Source organism: Giraffa tippelskirchi, chromosome 8 (assembly GCF_054371585.1).
Source record: "Giraffa tippelskirchi isolate mGirTip1 chromosome 8, T2T-mGirTip1v1.2.pri, whole genome shotgun sequence".
NCBI classification, from domain to species: domain Eukaryota; kingdom Metazoa; phylum Chordata; class Mammalia; order Artiodactyla; family Giraffidae; genus Giraffa; species Giraffa tippelskirchi.
This window is the reverse complement of record NC_137282.1, coordinates 3,118,882-3,135,576: the sequence shown is the minus strand read 5'-3', so window position 1 is coordinate 3,135,576 and position 16,695 is coordinate 3,118,882. Positions and strand designations below refer to the sequence as shown.

General features: G+C 43.7%; 1 protein-coding gene and 1 long non-coding RNA gene across 4 annotated transcripts in view; both read right to left on the bottom strand.

Moving 5' to 3' along the window:
• Window positions 1-16,695, bottom strand: part of LOC145517812 (ubiquitin-conjugating enzyme E2 E2) — a 362,107-nt gene that overhangs the window by 67,010 nt on the left and 278,402 nt on the right. For all 3 annotated transcript variants that reach the window (XM_081520991.1, XM_081520989.1, XM_081520990.1), the window contains one exon: window positions 15,641-15,773. In XM_081520991.1, the coding sequence (XP_081377117.1) occupies window positions 15,641-15,773 (133 nt within the window). The remainder of the gene's footprint in view (window positions 1-15,640; window positions 15,774-16,695) is intronic.
• LOC145517820 (uncharacterized) lies at window positions 5,805-12,401 on the bottom strand. The gene is made up of 2 exons (XR_014062360.1): window positions 6,702-12,401; window positions 5,805-5,965 (listed from the first exon to the last, which is right to left on the bottom strand). It is a non-coding gene; the product is annotated as an uncharacterized LOC145517820 (long non-coding RNA).

Genomic DNA, 16,695 nt, shown 5'->3' with positions numbered 1-16,695 from the left:
ATTTGCTCATACACTGGGTGCTGCACCTTAACAGCATCATCTTTTAAGATTTGAAATAGCTCAGCTGGAATTCCATTACCTCCACCAGTTTTGTACACAGTAATGCCCTTAAGGCCCACTTGAGTTCATACTCCAGATTTCTGGCCCTAAGTAAGTGACCACACCATCACGGTTATCCAGGTCATTAAGACCTTTTTTGTACAGTTCTGTGTATTTTTGCCACCTCTTCGTACTCTCCTCTGCTTCAGTTAGGTCCTTACCATTCCTGTCTGTTATCGTGCCCATCCTTTATGAAATGCTCCCCCGAAATCCCCAGTTTGCTTGAAGAGATCTCTAGTCTTTCCCATTCTGTTGTTCTCCTCTATTTCTTTGCAGTGTTCACTTAAGAAGGCCTTCTCATCTCCCCCTGCTCTTCTCTGGAGCTCTTCACTCGGTCTGTATGACCTTCCCTTTCTCCCTTGCTGTTGGCCACTCTTCTCTTCTCAGCTATGTGTACAGCCTCCTCAGACAACCACTTCGCCTTCTTGCATTTCTTTTTCTTTGGGATGGTTTTGGTCTCCGCTTCCTGTACAGTGTTACAAACCTCCATCCGTAGTTCTTCAGGTACTCTGTTTAGCAGATCTAATCCCTTGAATCTATTCATCGCTTCCACTGTATAATCATAAGGGATCTGAAGTAGGTCACACCTCAATGGTCTAGTGGTTTTCCCTACTTTCTTCAATTTAAGTCTGAATTTGGCAATAGAGAGCTGAGCCACAGTCATCGAGTTTTGTTTTTGCTGACTGTTTAGAGTTTCTCCATCTTTGGCTGCAAAGAACATAATCGATCTGATTTTGGTGCCGACCATCCAGTGTGTCCACGTGTAGAGTCGTCTCTTGTGTTGTTGGGTGTTTGCTATGACCAGTCATTCTCTTGGCAGAACTCTGTGAGCCTTTTCCCTGCTTCATCTTCTACTCCAAGGCCAAACCTGCCTGTTATTCTGGGTATCTCTTGACTTCCTACTTTTGCATACATCCAATATTACATATACAAAAATATAAGGCAGGAAAGTTACCTCTTGGTCAACTTACATTCAAATGGAGGTTTTCTCCCTCAAACCAGTTTTTTAAACAAGGAAAATACAGAAATTCAACAATACACTAGGAGTAGGACACTCCTAGGAGTACAACTTAACCATCTGAAGGCTCGGGTTTGAACAGCCTTAGACGTCTATTGGCAGACGATGGATAAGGAAGCTTGTGGTACATATACACAATGGAATATTACTCAGCTATAAAAAAGAACACCTTTGAGTCAGTTCTAATGAGGTGGATGAAACTGGAGCCTATCATACAGAGTGAAGTAAGTCAGGAACAGAAACACCAATATAGTATATTAACGCATATATATGGCATTTAGAAAGACGGTAATGATGACCCTTTATCCAAGACAGCAAAAGAGACACAGATGTAAAGAACAGCCTTTTGGACTATGTGGGAGAAGGTGAGAGTGGGATGATATGAGAAAACAGCATTGAAACACGTATATTACCACATGTAAAATAGATAACCACCGCATGTTCGATGCATGAGGCAGAGCACCCAAAGCTGGTGCTCTGGGACAACCCAGAGGGGTGGGGTGGGGCGGGAGGTGCGCGGTGGGAGGGGGGTTCAAGATGGTGGGACACATGGACATCCATGGCTGATTCATGTCAATGTAGGTAAAAACCACCACAATATTGTAAAGTTATTGCCTCTAATTAATATAAATTAATTAATTAAATTAAATTAATTTTAAAAGGTCATTTAAAAAAAGAAATACAGTCCTTTCAAATAGTTAGGAAATTTTTTAAAAAGCTGGCCATTTGAGTTTCCTACAAATGGGTTTTCATGGCTTGGACAAATTTTCCAGTCATATAGTCATATATGGATTCAAAAACTGCTGAATCACAAACACTTGAGAGGGAAGTGAAGATGATCTAGTATCTAAACGGGAACTTATGCCCAAAATACCACTTAAACATTCCCACTGTTTTCATTCATCGAGCGCATACACAATACCTGAGGGTCCACTGGAAGCAGAACCCGAAGCTCTGAGTTAAATATTCCCACAAGGGGCATCACCTCCCACCTCCCAAATCAGAGACTGCAACAGCTCTTCCTGGGGACACTGAATTTAAACCATTATCTGGGGCGATGTTGATCCAACAACACTTATTTATTAATTGGTACTGCACAGAGAAGACATCATTTAACAAATGTCCAATGATCCTACACTTCTAAGACAAGATGATTCATTTCTGCTTTATAACTGCAGAAGTGTCTCCTACCTAATGACAATTAATTGCGAAGGGTAACAGCTGAGATACTTAATGGAGTCCATGTAGAGCGCGTAACAGATGAGCGACCATAGGACAGTCACTGTTCAATTAAAGACAGTGACATAAACATAAATATAAGGAGAATGCAGTCCTTTGTGTTTGGTTTACATTTTTTACAGGTCTCACATTACCGGAGGCAACTCTATACGATGTAGCCTATTTACAGATTTGCTAAGTGTAAAATGAAAGTGATATACAGACTTCTTTTATCCCTTGGAAAAGAAGTAATACATTTTATGTTTGCAGACATAGGAAGTGCCAGTTATTTATCTTACGAGATTAATAATTCAACATACATGCAACCCCAAACAAAGTATTCATCATCGCTAGCTGGAAGTGTCAATTTGATTTTTCATATAGCCCACAACAGTCTAGAAGTAAACTGCATTTGAACACGGTCTAAAATGAAACAATGACTAATTCTGTTAATGATACAGTGAATTAACAGCAATTATAGAGCTGGCTGAATGCCTGAATGTTCAGAGAGTGCTACATGACAGACACTTTCCTCTGAAAGCAGCAGAGTGTTCATAAATACTACAGAAGTTTCCAAAGTCTGTGTGTGTTCTGGGGTCGGGGTGGGGTAATGGTTCCCTATGTTTGTAGCATAAAATAAAAAGCATGGCATTTATGTCATAGAAAATGCTATCTACAATTACTTAGAATCATAAATTACAAGATGGCCAACAATGTGCCAGGCTCCACTGTAACCCATGTGCACTGATTACATAATTTGATCTTCATAATCACCCTGTGAGGTTGGTATTACTATTATTCTCAATTTAAAAATAAAGAAGCTGAGTTGCAGGTTCAGAGGAATTCAAGTGCTTATAGTTGAAGCAATTCCAATTGTAAGTAAAGAATTTATAAGGAGGAAGGAAAACCAAACAGTACAAATACACACAAGAAAACAACTCACACCCCAGAGAGATTTTAGAAAATAACAGAAAAAAACCAGGAAAAGGATAAAGAAATTTATCTATGAATTCTAGATCTCAGCAGTTTGACTTTAGACAGAAAAGTTAATGACACGGGAATTCAATAGCTTTTTCAGGTCAAGTTCTGCTAGAGTGGGAATTCAGGTAAAGTGCTTTCAGCAAAGACAAGAAATGTGATATTCGTTATTATTACGGTTGTTCTTATTCTGTAAAATGACCTGCCATGGCTGTGAGATTAGAGAAAAACCAAGTCTGCCAACAAGAGGTAAACAAACAATATTTTAATATGACTTGAAAACAGGCATTTAGATTTATCTAAGTTTTGAAGCATCGGCGTTTCCCGTTCAGAATGCCGCAGTGGGGATTCACCCGTCAAACATCCCTGGAGGAGGCTCCCGGTGGCCCAGGGCGCTGACCTGGCTCGGGAGGTGCAGAGGGCCGCTGCAGGCGGGGCCGGCGCGACGGGACGACACGGGGAGGGTCTCTCCGCAGCTCTGGCGGGGGGCGCGCCGCGACGGAGGCCGCGCGGAAAACCGGGAACAGGGCGGCCTCACACCGCCGCCGAGAGACCAGCCCCTCTGCCGTCGGAGAGGCGGGCTGACTTCAAGCTCACAAAACGGGCGTTCTATGACGAACCGCGAGGAAGGTTTTCTTTGAGACAATGTCTGAACACCTGACCAGGTCCAGAGCGAAAGGGATACAGGCGACCCCGAAAAGAAGAGGGGCCGCGGGGGGAAGGTGGGCGGCCCGCGGCGCGGCCCGGAGCAGGCGCCCGGGAAGGGCGGGCGGACGCCGCGGCAGCAGCCGTCGAGTACAGTTCCCCGTGCTGTACAGGGGGGCCTGCGGCCGGTCAGTTCTGTACAGAGCAGATCACATCTACTAACCCCAACCTCCTGCTGCAAGAGGTCTTACCTTGGTGACCTCTGGGTGGACGCACCCAGAAGATGGAATACGCTTCCCCCTTACCGCCTCACCCCGGCAAAAGAATACTGAGAACTGCGCTTGTGGTAAACCACCCGCCTGCCGATGCAGGAGACAAGAGACCTGGGTTCACCCCTGGGTCAGGAAGGCCCCCGGGAGGAGGGCGCGACAGCCCACCGCAGCGCTCTTGCCTGGAGAAGCCCGTGGACAGAGGGGCCTGGCGGGCTGCAGCCCGTGGGGTCTCAATCGGCCACGACTGAGGCGACTTCATCTGGCACTGCGAGGCTACTAGCACAGCTCTGGGGCCTTCCTGGTGAGCACTCAGGAACTCTTAGTTTTACTGAAGGAATGTTTCATGTTACTATAAGGGATTCTTTACATCTTACTAGTCCCTTGGACTACAAAGAGATCAAACTGGTCCATCCTAAAGGAAATCAGTCCTGAATATTCACTGGAAGGATGGATGCTGAAGCTCCAATACTTTGGCCACCTGATGTGAAGAGCTGACTCACTGGAAAAGAGCAGTCTCAAGACTAGCCAGGCCAGGATCAGGATCTCCATGTAGACAGGTAGCCAACTTATTTATCTACCTACCTACCCTACATACCTATGTATCTATACATGTATATCTGGCTATGTATGTATCTACGTATCTATCTACCCATGGATCTATCCATTAATCCATCCTCCATCTCTTTACCTATCTGAATAAATTTGATGTGTAACACTGCGTGAGTTTAAAGTGTGCAAAGTGTTACTTTGATTAATTTGTACACTGTAACACGACTGCTGATGAAGTAATTATTAATCAATTATGTAATTATAGTACAATATTATTGTTTATATCCATCATATAGATGCATTCGATTTCTATGGCTTATTTAGTGCTCATTACAAGTCTGCACCTTTAACACCACTACTCTTACCCCTCCCCTCCATCCTCTGGTAATCACCGTCTTTGTTTTTTACACATTTAATTGTTTTAGATTCCACATAGAAGTACTGTCAGACAGTCCCTGCCTTTGTCTGACTTATGTCACTTAGGATAACGTGCTCACGGTCCATCCATGTCGTCACACGTGGGAGGGTATTTTTTCTCATGGCTGAAAAATGGTCCATTGTGTATACGTATCCTTTCCTGTTATCCGTCCATCCGCTGATGGGCATTTGGGCTGCATCCGCATCCTGGTAATTGGGAACGGTGCCGCAGTAAAGATGAGGTTGCATACACCTTGCTGCATTCCTGTCTTCATTTCCTTTTGGTATATACTCAGAAGTGGAATTGTTAGATCCTACGGTAAGTAAACCCATTTTTAATTTTTTTGAGGAGCCCCACAGTACTTGGACCCGTCTTCATTTTGAACAACAGTGGCTGGTTCTCTCTTCACCACATCCTCACCTGCACTTGTTGTCTCTTGTCTTTTTCATGATAGCCGTTCTGACAGGTGTGAGCTGACAGCTCACTGTGGTTCTACTTCCATCTCCCTGATGTTGGATGAGGTTGAGCATCTTTTCACGTGCCTGTTGGCCACTGTATGTCTTCTTTGGAGAAATGTCTATTTAGTTCTTCTGCCATTTTTCTATCGTTTTGTTTTCTGTTATTGAATTGACTAAATGTCAATAAAGAATCTGCCTGCAATGCAGGAGAGCTGGGTTTGATCCCTGGGTTGGGAAGATCCCCTGGAGAATGGCTATCCACTCCAGGATTCTTGCCTGGAGAATTCTACAGACAGAGGAGCCTGGTGGGCTACAGTCCATGGGGTCACAAAGAGTCAGACATGACCGAGCAACTAACATTTTTACTTTTTCACTTTCCCTTTATATATTCTAGATATTAACCTCTCGCTAATATATGCTCTGCAGAGACAGTCTTTCATTTGGTAGGCTGTCTTTTCACTCTGTTACTTGTCTGCTTTGCTGTGCTGAAGTTTGAGGAATTTGATGTGGTGCCATTTTTGATTTTCATTGTTTGTGGTTTTGGTGTTGTGCCCTCCAAATTATTGCCAAAACCAGTAAGGAAGAGCTTCTTCCCTGTTTTTTCCTACAAGTTTTAGGGTTGTTATAGTTCAGTTGCTGAGTCATGTCTGACTCTGTGACCCCATGGACTGCAGCACGCCAGGCTTCCCTGTCCTTCACCATCTCCAAAAGTTTGCTCAAACTCATGTCCATTGAGTCGGTGATGCCATCCAACCATCTCATCCTCTGTCGTCCCCTTCTCCTCCTGCCTTCAATCTTTCCCAGCATCAGGGTCTTTTCCAATGAGTCAGTTCTTCACATCAGGTGGCCCAAGTATTAGAGCTTCAGCTTCAGCATCAGTCCTTCCAATGAATATTCAGGGTTGATTTCCTTTAGGATGGACTGGTTTGATCTCCTTGCAGTCCAAGGGACTCTCAAGTTTTAGGGTATCAGGTCTTATGTTTAAGTCTTTGATCCATTTTGAGCTGATTTTTCTGAGTGGTGTGAGAATAGGGCTCTAATTTCACTGTTCCATGTGTGTTTCTAGTTTTCCCAGCACCATTTGCTGAAGAGGTTTTCCTTTCCCTATTGGGTCTTCTTGGATCCTTTGTTGAAATGTCAGTTGACCATATAGTTCTGGGATCTCTAGTCTGTTCCACTAGTAGATGTGTCTATTTTTGTACCAGTACCTGTTTTTATTACTATGACTTTATAGTGTAGTTGGAAGTCCAGGAGCACGAGGCCTCCAGTTTTGTTCTTCTTGACTATTCAGGATCTTTCATGTTTCTGCCCAAATTTTAGGATTTTTCTTTCTATTTCTGTGAAGAATGTCTTTGACATTTTAATGCGGGTTGTACTGAATCTGTAGATGGCTTTGGGTCGTATGGTCATTTTATCAATATTAATTCTTCTGATCCACAAACACGAGATGTCTCTCCAATTGTTTGTCTTCTACAGTTTCTTTCAGCAGATTTTGTAGTTTTCATTGTACTGATCTTTCATTCCTTGGATAATTCATTCCAGTTATTTCATTGTTTTTGATGCTATTGTGAATGAGATGGTTTTATTTCTTTTTCAGATGCTTCATCATTAGTGTAAAGGAATGCAATTGATTTCTGTGTGTTGATTTTGTATCCTGCCACTTTACTGAAATCATTAATTAATTCCAACAGTTTTTTGACTAATTCTTTGGGGTATTCTCTATACAGGATCATATCATCAGAAAACAAAAACTGTACTTCTTCCATTCTGATCTGCACGCCTTTATTTCTTTGTGCTGCCTAACTGCTCTGCCTGGGACTTCTATTGGTACTACGCTGAATACGAGTGCTGAGGGTGGCATCCTTGCCTTGTACGTGATCGTAAAGGAAACACTCTCAGTTTCTCTCCATTGAGTATAATATTACCTGTGGGCCTGTAGTATACAGCCTTTATTGTGTTAAGGTATGTTCCTTCCACATCCAGGAAATGACTTCTCCTTTAGCTTAGGGCTAGCAAAATTCAGAGATCAGTATTTATTGTTCAACAGAGAATTGATACTTCAGGGTCTGCTAGTTAGGAATTTATTGGTGAAGGGTCCCTGGTGCCTTTCGCAAAACTGAAACACAGGCACACAAAACCTTTCCCCAGCACCCTTTCCTCCTTGTATCACCTCTTTCATCTTCCTTCCAAAACCCGATTTAGAGGATGATCTAATATAATGAATTTATGCCAGAGTGTGAATTTTAAGAGCATGTGTTCCTTCTTGCAAGGATTTAGGCAATTAATATCTCTCTGTAATTGGGCAAAGTTCAGTTTGGAACTGGGTTTGAACTCCAGCTCCACTGCCCACCTCCTACGTGACCTGTGTGCACATGGTCTCCAAGGGCCGTAGCGTTCTGACTGATGAAGAGTAGGGGGTGGGACCACGGGGGTAAATGCTGTCTCTGTGGCAGAGCTGCATGGATTAAATTAGGCATACATTTTTACTGTATGCCTACTGAATCACCAGGCATTGTTCTAGATGCCGGGAATACAGCTGTGTGCTGTGCTTAGCCGCTCAGTCACGTCTGACTCTTTGCGACCCCACAGACTGTAGGCCTCCAGGCTCCTCCGTCCATGGGGATTCTCCAGGCAAGAATACTGGAGGGGATTGCCATGCCCTCCTCCAGGGGATCTTCCCAGCCCAAGGATCGAACCCAGGTCTCCCGCATTGCAGGAGGATTCTTTATCGTCTAAGCCACCAGGGAAGTGACATAAATATAGAGCTGAGCTGTCTCTGTGTCCATGGAGCTCACATGCTAACTAGAGAAAGGGAAGCATAACCAACTCAGAGAAACGCAGGATGCCAGGGGGGAGAACTGCTATGGAGAAAAGTCAAGTTTGGTGGTGGGGTGCTCAGGAGCGTACGGTGCTTGGGAGCTGGCACTCGAGACTCTCCTGGAAAGGTGACATGTGAGCAGACGCCTGCAGGGAGGGAGGGAGTGGACCATGAGGGCTTCTGGGTGGACAACGCAGGCGGAAGGAAGGGCAAACGTTACAGCTCCATGGAAGGAGCCCGCTTGGAGTATCTGAGTCAAGAGAGACAGCTGGTGACTTCAGTGTGATTCTGGAAGGTTCGGTGTGCTCTTACTTGGTGAGGTGAGAATCACGGGAAGGTTTTAGGCAAAGAATGGACATCTTCTGACTTTCATTACAAAAGGACCATTTGGTACCCGGGCAGGCACTGCAGGAAGGATGGGGCCGGAGCAGGGAGATCAGACGGGAGCCTCCCCAGCAATCTAGGTAGGGGAGCAGCTGGTGGAGGCTGCGGCTGGAGGGCCACTGGAAAGCGTGTTCCTAGACGGGAGGAGTCTGGGTTTCGTCTGAACATTTATTTTGATCCGGTGAGACTGGATCTGGCTAGGCTGTGTGAGAGAGTCAAGGAGGACTGCAAACTTTTTTGCTTTAGCGACTAGAAAAGTCGGTTTCCATTTATTGAGGGGAGAGCCCTGGAGGACCGGGCCGGGCAGGAGTGGGGCAGGGCATGTAATGACAAGCTTGCTTTGGGATCTGACTGTTGGGTGTTCAACTGCACAGGTCTGCAGTCAGTGCCTGCAGACACGCACTGCAATCCGTGTGCTAGCTCCTGACCCACGGCTGGGCTGTACGTGAACGTAGGAACTCAGGTCAAAACCAAGTGCGTTCAGAAAATCCTCCGAATAAACACAGGTAAGAAGAGAAATCACAGTGAAAATTTAAAAATCAGTAAACTGAATAATAAAAATAGGATATACCAAAACATGCAGGATATAGAAAAGACCATGCTTACTGGGGATATAGTCTTAAATACATATTGGTATATTGCTGAAAGTAGCTTAAAAAACACCCACAGCTCATTCACGTCCATGTATGGCAAAAACCACCACAATATTATAAAATAATTAGTCTCCAAATAAAAAAAAACAATAATCTATCCATTTTAAGACCTTAGAAAAAGAGATACAAATTAAATCCTTTCAAAAAGGAAAAGGAAAAAGATCATGAAAATGAAAGTAGAACGCACAGACTAATGAAGTAAAACAGAAACACAGAAAAGGAGGAATGAACACCTCAGCTTTTCCTGAAAGGTCTAATAAAATTCCTAGTAATGCTGATCAAAAGACAAAGAGGGGAAAGAGTAATTCTAATATCAGAAATTTTAAAAGGGTAAAAAGGTCTACACATTTAAAAAATAAGATGGTTTTATGATCTTTATGCCAATCACTTGAAAACACAAATAAAAGGACATATTTCTTAAAAAAAAAAACAAGACTTAGAGAAACTGGATGAAGCAGACAGCCAGTACACCAGCGCCACAGCCAGAGGAGCAGTGACTAGGAGGTGGTTGGTGGGGGACTTCTGACTTGCCGGTGATGGTCAATTTCTTGATTGCGGTTATAGTTACACAAATGTTTTTCTTTGTGAATATTTATCAGTTTCTACACCTGCAGTTTGTGCTGTTTGTACATGTATATTATATTGCAATAAAACATCTCTCTAAATAGTACGTAAAAAACAAAGCAGATGAGCGCGTGCACGGCTCCCCCGGACAGCGGGGTCTCTCTCTCTAAGCTTACAGAGAGCGAGCAGGAGAGGTTTCACACGGGGAACCACAGTGTCCTCGGACAATGCTGGGAGGCGCTTGTCCGCTCTCTTCTCTGAGCAGAGCAGCAGTGACAGTGAGAACAAGAAACAATAACATCCTGGTTAGAATAAAACTAGGATGGACTTTACCTACAGATCGCTCTCTGCTTTCAAATGCTGGGCATCGCTGCTTCCTGGGTAACTAGTTAGCTACACTATTCATGATTAGCCTTGACCTACCATTTAAGGTTGAAATATTAATATAATGAGGATAATAAAATGAAAATCTGATGGACCTAAATGATCTATTTCATTGTATGAAAGCAATGAATACCTTTCCTATTAGCTGAGAAAAGTAAGCAAACCATAGTTAATTTTATAAAAACAAAATCAAACCATAAAACATATAAGACACTCTGAAATGATCTCTAAGTTAGGATTTATTTAAACATGTATTTGATGCAATTTGTAATAGAAGAATAAACTATCTTAAAAAGTTTTTAGATACTATTAGTACTGAAGAGTTTTTTTCTCACACAGATATGTATGCCTGTAGTTTTTCTGTTAATTTTTCAAACATGCTAGGTACAAATTTTATCATTCCTTTTTGGAAAATACCCACCGACAGATACTGTGCTGCCCTTCCCAAGAAAACAGTGCTTTCCAGTAAGAGACAAGAGCATCGAGACCGTACATCTCACTGGGAGTAGGTGGCCCGAGATACTGTTGGTAAGAGAAACAGCGGGCATGCTTGCTCCTTCTGTCTACCTGCTCTTAGATCTGTACGGAAGGCCCAGTTGTTGTTTCAAAAATAAAATATCCAGAAACACAGAGAGACAGAAAAAGCCAAATTATGGATAGGCTATGTCTGTGTTTCTACCATAAACACAGCTCTGAGCTGTTACAGCTGCTGAGATTCCTTCCCCTCAGGGAGTGTGTCATCAGCACCTCTAAGACATGAGCCACCAGACACAGTTGCTGCAAGCTTTCCAAAGGGGTTTCAGCAAAGAAGAATGATACACGAATGAAATATATTCCGCTATTTTGCTTCTGAAATTTTCAAGTACACATTAAAATACTTACACATTAGACTATTTAAAAAGTGCTGGCTTTGAGCAGAGTAAAATTATCTATGACATGAATATTAAACATGTAATCTCCAATAAGATATAAAACAGTTCCTACTTTACAAATAAGTAGATATCTGAATTATAACATTAAAATGTAGGTCTACACTGAAAAAGAAATACAGTATTAAAAGACTGAGACATACTAGTGATCTATTATGCTTTTCTTTTTGGCCATGTATACACTATTCCTAGCTACAGTTTCACAAGCAGATATTTTTTTCAGAGAAATAATCCTATCTTTGGTGGTGAAGTGTTCAACTAAAGACGTGGCATTAGCTACAACTACTAGTGTCATCAAACAGACTTGCTGCAGATTTAGGAAGAGAGGCACGAACATATTGATGAAAGAAAATCAACATACTAAACATTGTACTGAGATACAGCATTTGAAAGCACAACCAGTACTTGACTGATTTAAAACTGGTTATGTTTGTTGTTTAGTCGCGAGGTCTTGTCTGACTCTTTTGCGACCCCATGGACTGTCTGAAGCCCACCAGCCTCCTTTGTCAATGCGATTTCCCAGGCAAGAATACCGGAGTGGGTTGCCATTTCCTTCTCCAAGTAAAACTAGTATATGAAGTGTAGTAACAATTCATACTTCATTAAACATTTGTTTTGCGTGCCTTATTAGAATTTTGGGGAATTCTGGAAGAAATGATTGGAATGACTCATCTGAAAGTGTGAAAAATTAGGTGCTAGAATGTGGGATGTTCAAACTGACGAAGCTCTACTCCCTGAAAGGTCCCATGGCAAGAAGGTACATCCCCGTCACCCCAGTGACTTTGAAGTAATAAAGCTGACCACTAAAGTATTTAAAAGTTCTCAGTAAGGATTCCCAGTCTGAGAGTTTGGGAAAAGGGATCTCAGGGATTCTGTCATGCTACAGGCATAAAGGTTCATTTTATGGTAGATATCTGATAATAGATAGTCAATCAACCCACTCCAGTATTCTTGCCTGGGGAATCCCCTGGACAGAGGAGCCCAGCAGGCTACGGTCCACAGGGTCATGGCGTCGTCCACGACTGAAGTGACTTAGCACGCACGCAGATGGCCAATCAGATTTACTCGTGAGCCTCTGCTCTCTCTCACAACTACTCTGCAGGGTATCAGAAAATGTTACATGAATCGAAGTGTGTGCCTAAGGTTGTTGGAAAAAGAGCAAAGGATGAAGGCAACAGAGAAATAAAAACCAGTGCATGCGTGCATGCTAAGTCACCTCAGTCCTGTCCGACTTTCAGCAATCCAATGGACTATAGCCCGCCAGGATCCCGTCCATGGGATTCTCCAGGCAAGAAGGCTGGAGTGGGTTGCCATGCCCTCCTCCAGGGGATCTTCCTGACCCAGGGATCGAACCCTCGTCTCTTATGTCTCCTGCATTGGCAGGCGGGTTCTTTACCACTAGTGCCACCTAAAACAAGACTTAACCCCAGATATGGACTATTTAGAGCAACATGAGACTTGAAAGGGTGGGCGTGGTTCCAAATTATTAGTAAGTCTGTCTTAGTGAAAAGCTTTCAAGACACATGCCAACTTTCCCCCTTCAAGTCATACTTCTGTCCACAAAATCTGACTTCTAAAACTGACAAATTAGCTGGTGACAATTTCTTTTAAAACTTCCTACAGGTTTCTAGTACACGTGCACTTAAATGATGATTCAATACCCAAAGTTTGATTTTTCTTTGTCCTCATGGATTGTCTAAGCAGATTTATCCGCTGGAGGGATTTAATTTTTTTCTGGCAGTCTTCTTGACAGGTTCCAGTTCAGCTGCTTGCTTTGAGCACTCCCAGGAAAGGGAAGCCCTTTCTCAGAGGTAGGGCTATTCAGAAGCAGACTGTCCCGCGATGGGTCAGGTCTTCCCCCCAGGGAATCGAAATCTGCTTCCTGTGACTGACACCCGCTCCGTCTATTTTTGTCCCATCCAGTCACCCAGAAGCCAGTCTAACCCGACCCACGCCATGCACATCAAAGGACAGCTATCACATTCCTCCCAGGACCTATTTTTCCTAGTAAACATCTCCAGGGTAACTATGTATAATTCAGTGGAAAGTTACATGGTCCCCAGAGGCCAAGTTCAGTAGATTCCTGGTTGCTTATTATTAGAAAACCTCTCTAAGCCTCATGTAAGTTCTCTCCTCTGTGAAAGGGAACATCCAAGTCTTACTAGGGTGTTTGGAGGAGGGACGGCTTGGCACGTGGCTGCCACTACAGAGCTTGACCCAGTGGAGAAAACTCCAGAATGCGAAGAACTCTTTCCCTCCCCAGCTTACTCCTGTGTGCCCTCCTAAAAACAAGAGCTCGGAAGTGAATGAGGCATTGCAGGCACTGCATGGCCCGCTCAGAGTTCCAGAGACTGTGCCCCTAAGAGTGTCTATTTAAGGTCTCAGGACCCTCCAGTTCCCACAGAACTGTACTCAGTCAGAAGCCCACACATTTTTATTTATATGGAAACAAAGCAAGTTTCCATTTCCTGTTCCGTATCAGGACCTCGGTCTGATTTTCAATGACATACTTCCCACTGAGCTGTTTCCATTGCATCCTGTTGGTTTTGGCCCATCCTCCGAGGCCATCTAGGACGCCTTTTCAGAAATGGAACTGTCAGACCTACCCTCTTTCCCTCCTTGCTTTGACCGACACACTCCTGTCCTGCGGAAGCTGGGAATGCCCATGCTTTTCTGAGATGCGCGTTTCATAAAACAGACTGTATCAGGCTCCTGAGCAGCACAACTGCCTCATCCGAGTCCCCCGCTCCCTTGCCCATCGGCATCTCTGTTACTGAAGGTCCTCATGTCCCTGGCAGAGTGACAGGTACGCAGACGACTCGGGGGCTGGTGCAAAGGACAAGAGAAGGCCGCACGGTTCCCACCCATTAAAAGGAGGAAATAAAGGTCAGTCGTACTGTGGCTTCATCACTGAAAACTGACCAAGCACAGCCCTGGGGGCCCGGTGCCGCCAGCTCTGGCATCCTGGAAAAGATGTCCTGTATGACGTCCTGGCTTCAGTCCTGACGTTGTTAGGATATGCTGGGCAGGTTACCTAGTTTCTCTGTGCGTGGCTCTCCTATTTGGCAAAATGATAGTCATTACTTCTCGCTTTGACACCAAAATAGTAGCCGAGGCTCAGTGGAAAGGAAGGAAGAGAAGGAAAATAGAAGAGGCATGGGAGCCAGGGAGGGGACCCCGGGAAGCCACGCGGAAGGTCTAGGCCGAGCTCTGCTGTTTACTCCAACCCACAACGTTCAGAAGTGAAGCCGGGTCAAATGAGAATTCTGTCTCGGTGGCCAACAGAGACAGTCAACCTTCTCTGGGTCTTTTCATTTCCAAAGTGGAGAGAGACTACTATATTTAGAATAGATAACCAACAGGGACCTCCTGCAGAGTGCAGGGAACTCTGCTCAACATTCTGTGATAACCTACATGGGACAGGAATTTGCAAACGAATAGACACATGGATGTGGATAACTGAATCACCTTGCTGCACGCCTGAAACTAACACAACACTGTCGACCAACGATGCTCCAAAATCTAAAATAAAATCTTTCAAAAGGGAATGAGTTTAAAGTCATCAAATGTTTGACTTACATGCAGAGGAAGTAATGTGAAGAATGCTTAAAGGAAATAATCGCATCCTAAGTGAATTTCATCACCCATGTCCTGACAATGCTGGACTCCCAGCCTTTCTTTAGTTGTTTATGTATGACTTTTCACCAGCCCATCATTTTTATTAATGGGCAAATACAAATTCTCCTTTACTGAATTTTCCTGACACGATTGTTCAGTCTCTGGGTCACACCTTCATCTAATGTGTGTGCACCTCCCGTGGGCAGCTGAGCTGCGGAGGCACCAAGACTCGGGGCTCACGGCCGGTGCCCTCGGCCCGCTCCTGGAGGGGCTCCCTCAGCCCAGGCCACGCCTGGATCTCCTGGCTCTGGGGCTGGCACCAGCTCATCCTGTCTGCTACTTCCATCCATTAACAGGCTGTCTTATGCTACCTCAAAACATACACCACAGAAAAAGGCGAGACGAGAAAGGATGAGAAAGAACAATGAGGCGTGCGTCAAAGGCTGGGGTGAGGGAATAAACAATGATTTTCCATTTACATACAATCAGTCCTGGGACGTTGTCTATGCTAACAGAATAGACATGCATCCCTAGGTGTGCATACTGAAGAATATGTATATATATATATATATATATATATATAAAAATAAGCGATAATACATATAGCTAAAAATGGATGAATACGTCATACTGACCTTGGGGGGTTTAAACGGATAGTCAGGTGAAAAGGTTATGTCAAGAAAGAACACCCCTCCTTCATAGACAGATCCTGGGGGTCCCAATATAGTTGACCTCCATTCATAAATGTTGTCTCCTTTGGGTCCAGCACTGAAATAAGACATACAAATGAAATGTGCTTAGAGATGATATAAAGCTTGGAATTGTAAAAATATCTATTTATGATAACAATAAATTGAGCCATTCCATAGAAAACAAACCAAAGTTAATAGGTTAATTCCAAATGAGGATTCACTAGTCAATATCGTCAGTATTCTATAAATGAAATATGTTGGTATCACTAAATAATACAGAACCAATAAGTTCCGTTTTGCCATTCATAACCTTAAACCTATGAAACAAAAGACTCCAAGGAACACAGACCAGAAGCAGGAGCAAAATTTTTAAATTAATTTTTACTGGAGCAAAATGTTTAATAAAGCATAAAATTATTTCTGAGACCCTGAAAGGGTGGTATAGGGTCAAAGAGATAAATTTTTAAAGTTAGAAGGAATGCTAGAGAAAAAAAATAGTCTAATCCTTTTGTTAACCAAGAGCACCAATGAGGTTGATGGAGATTAGGAAATGGTCATCATTCATAAGACTCAGCTCAAGTTATCACATCTGAATCTTCTTTTCTCGCTCCACCTGAAGATTCCCTGCTAATGCCCCCAGCGTCCCGCTAGTGTGGTCTGTAGAAGACAGGGTGCATCATTTTGTTTTATACCTGTGCTTTGTAACTATTTGCTTTTTCCATCCCTCTCTGGAAGTTCTCCGAGGAACAGGTTCTGCCTTGTTTTTGGTACTCAGTAAATAAGCATTTGTCAGTTGCTGCTGCTGGAATAACAGCCGGGCGAGGGAAGCCACGCGGCTGCTGGCAGCAAACCTATGTTCCCCAGTGGCAGAGAAACTCACAGAGGAAAAGAAGACCCACGCGAGTCAACTGGACTGTCCTTTCTTCCAGACTCACAGAAGGCAAAGTGAGATTATAATGAAGCCCTCCACTGTTCTTCCTGCCACACCAGCCAGAAAT